Here is a 9559-nt window from a genome sequence, read left to right as displayed (position 1 = left end):
GGGCAGCCCCAGGTGATGTGATGTCACCAAGGTACAGCAGTAAAGGGCACCCCACCACATCTCCTCTGGCTCCTGCCATAAAGCTAGATCAACATGAGTTGCAGGAGAAACAGTTGCTCTAAGGGCCTTCAGATATCACCTATGAAACTGCATAGCTACGACGCCTTTCTCACACAACGAGTTGGTGACTTCATTATTCTCGGCATAACTGAAGAATTAGAACAGAGCTAGAGGCTGCTAAGGAAAACAATCATGATGAGTAGACCCAGGGACCAACACAGTCAAAACACGTTGTTTCAACTACCACACCCACACACAGCCCAACCTAACAAATGCTTGGGTAGTGAAATTAGCTGCATGAGGACAATTCCATGGGAAGGTCACCGTAAACATCAACAAATAATGTTAATTTTTTTTTTTTATGAAACCACAATCATCATTAGCCCTAAGGAATTCCAGTCTTTATTTGAAATGCGGAAAATTACAGAGTAGAACAACAGAAAACACTGAAAAAAATGTGTGTGTGGTGCCTGGGCATGTACCTGTAATTATGCACTCCTGAACCAATATGTTTTCTGCTAAAAACCAAATTACCACAAATGTGTTATTATAGATTTAGATGAAGACGTCTTAAAGACTTTAATGTCTATTTTACGTCTGAAATTATTCTGAAGTTATTCTGGCTAGTTAGTGTGAACACGCAGTAGAAAAAAAGGTGCTCGTCATTCATATAACTAATGACCAAACTTAGTGGAAAGTTATGAAAGCATGAATTTGGTCAATTTGCACAAATTGCACTTGGAAGAAGTTCTTTCTTCCAGTTAAGCGTATTAACATTCGTGTTTTTGTCAATTGAAATGGTGTAACCACAAAGGTATAGCCAACATGGTATGTGCAACACACACAGATTTGTTTTTTTATGACACAAATGTATTATTGCTATCATTAGCACTTAGTATATTGAGCAGTGGTGTGCCGGAATGTCCCTTTAATATTTCCATGTCCACATTTCCTTTTCTTTTGAGATATGAACTCATCCCACAGGGTGGACACACATTCTACATTGTCTGTCCAATCCTCTGAGTGTTGTGGTTTGACGTACAACTGCGATCAACAACTAGACACATCAAGCAGGGAGATAGATATGAAAACAAATGATGTGAGGAAGAGAAAGTCAGGTTTAAGAAAAAAAAGACAGGGCAAATTAAGGACAGGGCATTGGGGGAACAGCCAAAAAAGCTGTAGTAATCCCAGCACACTCGGTTCAATCCCAGGTTTTGTTGTGAACTCCACATGAACCGTCACCCCACTCCCTGCTGCTTCAATGTGTTCCTGATGGGAGATGTACCCGGTCCAGGCAAACCATAACAACTCCAGCAGGGAGACACAGGATCCATAACGCCAAGTGAACATTCTGACTAAGACACCGCTGAGACATGACTTGACTTCTATAACATTCAAGGAGCTGAAGGCCCTCCCTTGAGGATTTTAAATAGGAAGATCTGACAAAGCAAAGCTGTGTAATCTATCTTCGGTTTGACTGACTAGTAACTCAGCTCTGAATGTAGTTGGTACAAACACACACTGATTCAATGCGCACACACACAGGAAGTTGACTCACAATATACACACAGTCCCACACCGATTTCTTTTTTCTTCCCACATACACAGGACAGTCACAAAAACATCTTAAACACTTACCACACTACCTGAATGGCTTAGAGTAGAATAACCTGTGCAAGATGGAAGGCTGTGAAACAGAACCCACCTGCACCCCCCAAGCATACCTTAATAATTGGCCTGGTCGTTTAAACAAGGTTAAACATTCTTCTTACTCGCCAATCTCACATAACAATTGAGCCAGGCACTGAAACGATCTGCTCAGCATGTCCTTCTTGGTGGATAGTAGACACGCATTGGCTCTGGGGATTCTATGATGGGGCCCATGGGGATGCTATGATGGTGCCCAATGAAAATGCTCATTGAAATGCTTTTGTAGAGAGCCCACACTGGCAGGACATCGTCAACTGAGGGAGATGTCTACTGTGAGTTGCAGCGCTCAGTGTTTTTTTTTTTTTCTTACTCCACGCTGAAGCTGACACTCATTCACACAAAGATCCAGACTAACAAGGACTGACAGACACAGACAGAATGACAGACCAGATAATGGCCGGCAGGACCACGGGTAAATGTCCATTTGCAAAGAGAAAGGAATTCTAGCCTTTACATGATAAAAACTCTCAGCCAGTGATTTATGCTTTCAATTAAACTGAATGCCCACACTGTAATAGCTATTTTACTGATGAGCTCAAGACAGGCCACCAAAATCTTCAGAGGAAAGCTAATGCTGCTATAGTTTCAATGGGACTATCTGTCCAACAGAAGGGTTGGGGGTGTCTGTCCAACAGAGGCTATGAAATATGAATACATGTTCTCAATTCATTTCCACGCGTACGCATGCAATTCCAGAATGACACCAATCCCAAAAGGCAGTGGGCACACAGAGATGAAAAGGTTCAGTGATAAAAAAAACAAAAAAAAAAACATCTTAAAACCACCTTGTTCCACTTTTGAAATTACAACAAGGGAGAGCATGAGTCATAACGTGCGTTACACTTTTCCGAACACATGCGTGTGCGCGTGCGCATGTGGATGCATGAGACAAGGCCCTCTCACTCATCATAGCGGGATTAACTCACTCTCTGGACAGATGGCCATCCAACCCCCCCCCCCACCCCCCACCCCCCACCCCACTGCCGCCAACTCCACCCTTTAAACACACAGCTAAGCTCAACACGGTGGCAATTTTAGTGCACTGAGGACAAAAACATAGCAGCCGTCAGCTGCATCATTACTGTGCCCCGCCTAAGGCTTAAACATGCATAATCACACACACAGACACATCACACACACACACACACACACACACAGACACATAACACACACACACGGTGCTGCATGAGAAACACATCGGGTGATGTAAGACGCTCCTGTGTTCTCAGACAAATAAAATATGTAGGCTACGCCTGTGGGAGCTAGACAGGACTACAACCCTTTCCCCTCCCTTCACTAGACACACACTGAAACAGCTATTCCCCATTAACCATCTACCATCAATCTTAACATCAGTTTGGGAAACATTAACTGGGCCACTTCAAAGATACTAACTGGCTGAAGATGGAGGTTTCTTGAAACAGAAATTTTACATCAGAGTCCTTATTGACTTCACTGTAGATGCAGCTGGGACAGCAGATTATCTTCATCCGCAGGGATCAAAACCCAACATGGCTATATTTATATCAGGCATGCTCTTTAATATCACGTTGTTTGACTGTTAATCCTATTGGAGGGCCGAACCACGTGTTTGTGGTTTGGATGTGGAGTCTACAGTGTCGCAGTGTCAAGCCCAGTCCACCACATCATAGCTGTCTCTAACTGACCTCAGGGGAGCGTGAGAATTGTTAAAAAAGAATGATAATAACATGGCAGAAGCCCAATATAGTATTGGGCATTTATGAAATGTGGCCTAGTGGGAGGGGTCTGAGGTGGCTTGGAGCAAACCAGGATGAGCCCATTCACATATAGAATTTTCTGAAAGCCTGTGAAACTAGAGACGCCCCAACTGTGTTCATATTCGGGGATCCCATCTTGATTCATGATTGGTCGTTACTGTGCAGCGGCGTCAAAACAACTCTAAAATCCCTTCATTCTCAACCACAAGTCACTTTTTTCAGTGGTTTATGTCATCCATGCAGGAAAAGTAGGTGTTGGTGTTGGGGACATTTCACCCATTTCTTGGCTACGTGGATGAGCTTTCTAAATGCAGTTTTTTATGCTGATCTGGGCCCAAATTCCATGCCTAAAGCTATGCTGAAAACAATTACATGAGTAGTTGGAGGAATGGAAAAATAGCAGACGGGGGAAGGTAACAAAGAATACAGATAGTTATAGTGTGCGTCTTTACATCACTGAGTTTCCGTTGTGCTCCTCAGACCTTACAGAATCTTCATGAAATGCAGATAAGAAAAATAAGTAAAGGGAATATGGAGTAGGGCACAGGAGGGAAATAAAAGCTGCTGATTAACATACTGTATGTTCTCCCTTCCTAGGATGCTCTATGATTGACACAATGTCTATAACTTTGTGATTCTAATCATTTTGTCTAACAACAAATGCACTCCTGAAGGGAACGATCTTCTCAGTAGAGATGTATAACTACTCACATTTCCCCCTCCCAGTGTTCCAATTTCAATGACCACAACTGTACAATGTTTGATAAATTCAGTGCACATGACACCGTGCACTCACCAAAAAAAAATGGAAAAATGCACTCAGCATGTTTATAATGAGATAACATTCAGGAAAAATCCAATCAGGAAAGTCTTTAAAAGGCATGTTTACTGAAATAGAGGCCTTGAATCTCCCACATCTGAAGTTTCCTTTGACAGAACAGCATATTATTCTTTCTTTTTCCCCAGTGTGAACAACATACCACAGATTTAATAGAGAACAGAAAATATTTCCTGTTGACGAAGCAATTATGTCCTATGAAAGTGCATTTAGTTAACAGACAGACAACAAGAGACAAATTGTATGTTTCAATGCCATGGCAAAGAAAGACGTTAATAAATAAGAAAAAAGAGACAGAAGATGGGCAAAGCAAAGTAGTATGGGTGTCTGAAGTACATATCAGATAGATTATAATTATTTAGGTTACCAGAAAGCGCTCATAGCCTGCATTTGAATTTCAGCATCTGGGTTGTACCAGTTTGTTTTAGTGAATGATTTATGTGTGGCTTACCTCCGGGACGTAATCTGTCTCAATCAGAAAAGGAAACTACAGAGGTGTGTAGTGCTATGAAAAGCACAGATAACAAAATCCACAGACAAACACAGCAAGCTGTTCCCACTCAACTAAACCCACAGATTTCCCTCTGACATTAGATGCCCTCCAGAGGTGAGATTCAATGACTGTGATAAACCCACTCTGAAAATGCCTTTATACCATAGATGGTACCACAGGTTTTTTTCACGAATCCACCAGTCTCTCTATGACTGGTAATTAGGCTTTTATGAACTTCAAAAGCATTACTGCGAATCCAGCTTCCATATCTTTGAAACTGGTTCACACTTGGAAACCCAGGACAAACGCAATTTAGCAAAATTCTGTCAGATGCTATGTTATGCGCATCTGTCTAAAACAGATTAGACTGCCCCAGACAGGGACTCAGGAAATCAGCCATGGCCACGGTAAGGGTGGACCATCTTTTACTTACATAATGAACAAACTCAAGGGTTTGAATGGGATAAATGACCAGCTTTCATATGGCCACAGATAGTGGCACTTCATTTTATCAATGTAATGCCTAGAAGAATCCTTGTCCAACGCCCCAATCTCTAGGTTAGATCTAGCTTCAATTCTCACATAACCTGAATTTACCAAATTTTTAACCATTCTACCTGGAAGCACATCAACCATTTACCCTAAACCAAGAGTATTAGTCCATCAACAGCGAACACCTAAATCCCTAAAAGTGAATGTAAAGAACATCCTCTCCAGGACATGCATGGGTTTAATCCAAAATAGATTAAGATTAGAAGTTTAAGTGTGTTTTTAGTTAATAAATTAAAAGAAGTACAGCAATTACACTGTTATTTTGTACTTAAAGTAATGCAGACACCCCTAACAGCAAAGAAGTAGGCCTAGTTCCACAATTTTTATAAAGACCCCCACAGATGTGTATATTTAGTACACAGAATATATTTAAATGTTATAAATCACACCAACTGCCTGAGCATTGCACATGTATTTTATCTACATAGGATATAAGATGTGTTGTCATCAGTGCTGTCAAAAAAAAAAAAAAATTAATCACAATTTTAGAAACTGTTCCATTTTGGCCCTAAATGTAAAAAAAAATCTTGAAAAAGCAGTTAATTGTGTTAACAATACATTCAATTTTATTGTAAGCAATGGACAGTTCTTGACTTCAAACTAGTACAGGAGCTGTCTATTTCTAAGTTGGACCAATACATCAGTTTATCATGGCCCTTACATTTCTCCCCTCAAATTACCACAATAGCTGGCATCACCTATTTGAAGGCCTTGCAAATCAAAGGTTAGAAGGTTGTTGGTCTCTGATGCCATAGTTCTACCTACTCCTGCCATTGTGCTCTTGATCAATGTAACAAGTACATTTAACTGTTATGTTAGGCTACAGTCTAAAAAAACATATCCACCCTCTTTTTCTGGAGAGCTGCTGGGTAAGCAGGCATTTGACCCAGCATTGAATAACATCTAAGCTTATGAATGTATTGTCCTTTGATGTTTAGGCTAATATGTGGTTAAAATGGGGTTTAGGTTGGGCCCAGGAAACTATGGTTTTCTTGATGGATGGCCAAAACCAAATACTTGTGTCTGCATTGAATTATTCCCAACCACACGCATAAGGAAGAGTAATCTGATTAACAGGAAAAGGCATACGTTAGGCAAGGTGACTAGAAATGTTTATCTACGAACCAGGAGAGATTGGCAATTTATGCACAGCATGGAAGTTGTGGGTTAATTGAACTATTAGAAAATGTTTTAGTGGAATCCCAATTGGTGATGATAAGGCTTGTAAAACTATAAATACAAGTATTGCGCTACAGACAGCTCCCACTTAAGTCATGCACTGTCTATGGACTGTTCTTAGGCTTAAAAAGGAAAAAGGGGGTAACTGCAATGAAACAATGACAGAGTTAAGCATTACTTTTAAAGATAAACTGAGTAAAATGACATGCAGAAAGTGAACGTATAGTGGGTCAGTTTCCGCAAGGACATACAAAGTTGAAGCACGATGTTGAACGTCTATGCTATTTCGGTCTAGTGGCTAGCATTGCTGTGACAGTGTGAAGCCATCCCATGGACAAATTCAGATACTGCGAAGGCTTGCATCTCGCTCTTCTCAATATATGTTGTGATGCTCGTGGCAACATCATTTAGCTGTGTCCATCTTCATGTTGTGAGTTCAGATGATGTAAATAGACTGTCCAGATGAGGACATTGCTAGTTGAGGCCAGAAACATGCTGATTCCCGACTGACAACAAATCAGGTAACCTCAGGTCTTCACATTAAGGAACATAAGGGGGATATTTGCACACAAGGTGTTGCAGACAAGGTCCAAATGAGATTTGGCTTCCAAATTTAACCCAACATCTTAGAATTGTCAAGGTGCCATGATGAGCCCCTGTGGAGCAATTAGGGTTAACTGCCTTGCTCTGGGACAGAACGATAGATTGGTTTCACCTTGCTGGCTCTAGAATTTGATCAAGCAACCCTTTGGTTATTGGTCAGATACAGTAACCGCTACACTAACTGCCTCCCCTTGGGCCAATACAGGCCATCAATCAGGTCCTAAAGGAAATATCATCTGTCCTTTCCATAGGCAAACTGGCTGATGGTGTTTACACAAGCCTGGTCGATCAGTGTTCAGAATCAAAATACATATTCACAATCAGTTATACTACAGGTAAAACACTCAACTCACACTCACTGTCAATAACAATACTTGAAGGTGATACACATCGGATTTGTCCCCAAAGTGGAAAATGTTGAAGGCAAAACCTTGTTTTCCACTCCACATCTAGGGAACACTATTTACTTTTGCTTCCAAAAAACAATTTTAAACAGCTGTAAAAGCAATATTTTTGTTACACAAAATATTTTTCACAGCAATTCGGGTAGAAACTTGGAAATTATAATTGGTTCTACACTGGCTACTTGCTCCAGCCACAACATGAAAACAGTACTCCCACTGACAACAAATCTAAGCAAACATGCCAACAGTCAATCCACAACACTGTGGAACATAGTCCTTCTTAACCCTAACTAAAAAGTGTAACTTGCAGATAATTTGTAGTATCTTTAATGTGTGAGTGTTTACTCTTCTTCATTCAATCTATACAGGTATTCAGACATTGATGGCAAAAGCAACGTCCAACCTAAATAACATAAAAACATGGCTTCCTAATCCACTGCATATTTGTCCGATGAGTCTACAGGTGAATGCTGCCAGTGTTATTTGATTGTGAAATCAATACGATTCACCATAAATAATTATTTGTAGGAATAAAACACCGAAGGCGAATAAAATCTGGCAACGTGGCCGTGCAATAACAATGGAATGTGCGGGGTTGTTGTCAAGGTTCTGGATATTGGTTTGGGATTTTACGCATTACTGGAACAGTAATGATTTCTGGTAAGTCTTGGAACAACGTAGACTAGATCAAGCATGTTAGATTTTTTTCTTTCACTCCTGAATATTATCTTAGCGGATACTCACTTGAATCTTCCCTGACAGTGTTGACACCGGTCTCCAACCCATCCTTGGTCACAGAAGCAAGTTCCATTGATGCATTTCCCAGAGAAGCATTTTTTATCACAGGACTTGGAGACTGAGGCTTCGGTATAAAACACCAAGTACAGCATAACGAATGTCCCAACGTATGTTTTGATGTCATGGGGTCGCGTATTAGGATATTTAGTAAATGTGTATAGATGCATTCCTCGGCATTCCCCACCCATTCTACTTTTGAAACAGGTAAAAGTCTACCTTTCTGGTAAAGACTCACATATACAGTGACTCAATTAAATGACCCGTGTAATACATAATTTGTAGGCAAAAATCTTGGGGAGGCATAGGATAACCTGTCCGTAAGCTTAATACACACTCACATCGGTGTAGGCTTATTATACTGTAGGCTAACAGTTCCGATCATTGCACGATCATATAGAAAGAATGTCGCAACCTACAACAAAGCCGGCAAATGAAACCTGACTTTATTAACTCTAATTAAACTTTGTTTAACTAATTAAATCAAACATCATTATTCCCAGATGTTAAGAAACCATTTTAAAACCAAAGAAAAATGTGTAATAAGTTGTATTCTAATTAAAGGATTTTCCAAGAAACTTTCTAGTTCACCATGAAAATGTTTCCAGACCAACTTTAGCAAATGTAATAGGATTGATTGTGAGATGTTAGTTCTGGATCCCCACTTCCATTGCAAGAGAGTCGTTGGTAGATATTGTTCGCTGCGGTAGAGAATGCAGCAACCCGGACAAATAGAAGTTGGCTGTTCTCCGTTTCGCTTTTCACCACTTTTTGGTTTTGCGCAATCACCGAAGATGAGCACGTGTTATATGCATAATCATCGTTGTAATCCTTGTCAGATAAGCCTATAGCTAATTCACCGACGAATAACAACACGACTCTCGTCCTCACGTAATGATGCTCTACCACTGCTCGTTTTCCACCGGGAAACTCCTGGTCAAATGGTGCTTTTGCGAGTACAGGGAACCCGAGTAAATACAAGGTCATATCATGACGTCAGTGTTATTCAAGGTCACAAAGTTAGATCGATTGAATCTTACCCGAATTTCCCACTCGAAATTCCGATATGGATGACCGTTCAAAACTATTTTTCCCAGTTGAATACCATATATTTCTCGAGTACACAGTTTTATTTGAAAGCACTGATGTCAGAGATCGAATATTTCCGAGTTCCTATTTCCGA

General features: G+C 40.5%; 1 protein-coding gene across 2 annotated transcripts in view; it reads right to left on the bottom strand.

The window, feature by feature from the left end:
• The window catches only part of atrnl1a (attractin-like 1a), a 247344-nt gene extending 238014 nt beyond the window's left edge, over positions 1-9330 (bottom strand). The window contains exon 1 of one of the 2 annotated variants that reach the window (XR_004575815.1): positions 8326-9330. Coding sequence is in view for 1 of the 2 variants with exons in the window: in XM_010869853.3 (XP_010868155.1) it covers positions 8326-8567 (242 nt within the window). In the remaining variant the exon portion in view is untranslated. The remainder of the gene's footprint in view (positions 1-8325) is intronic. The other variant, XM_010869853.3, reaches the window with a different exon arrangement.
• Between the last annotated feature and the right edge of the window lie 229 nt (positions 9331-9559).

This window comes from Esox lucius, chromosome 6 (assembly GCF_011004845.1).
Source record: "Esox lucius isolate fEsoLuc1 chromosome 6, fEsoLuc1.pri, whole genome shotgun sequence".
NCBI classification, from domain to species: domain Eukaryota; kingdom Metazoa; phylum Chordata; class Actinopteri; order Esociformes; family Esocidae; genus Esox; species Esox lucius.
Note: the sequence above shows the minus strand (reverse complement) of the source record. Positions and strands in the feature narration are given on the sequence as shown.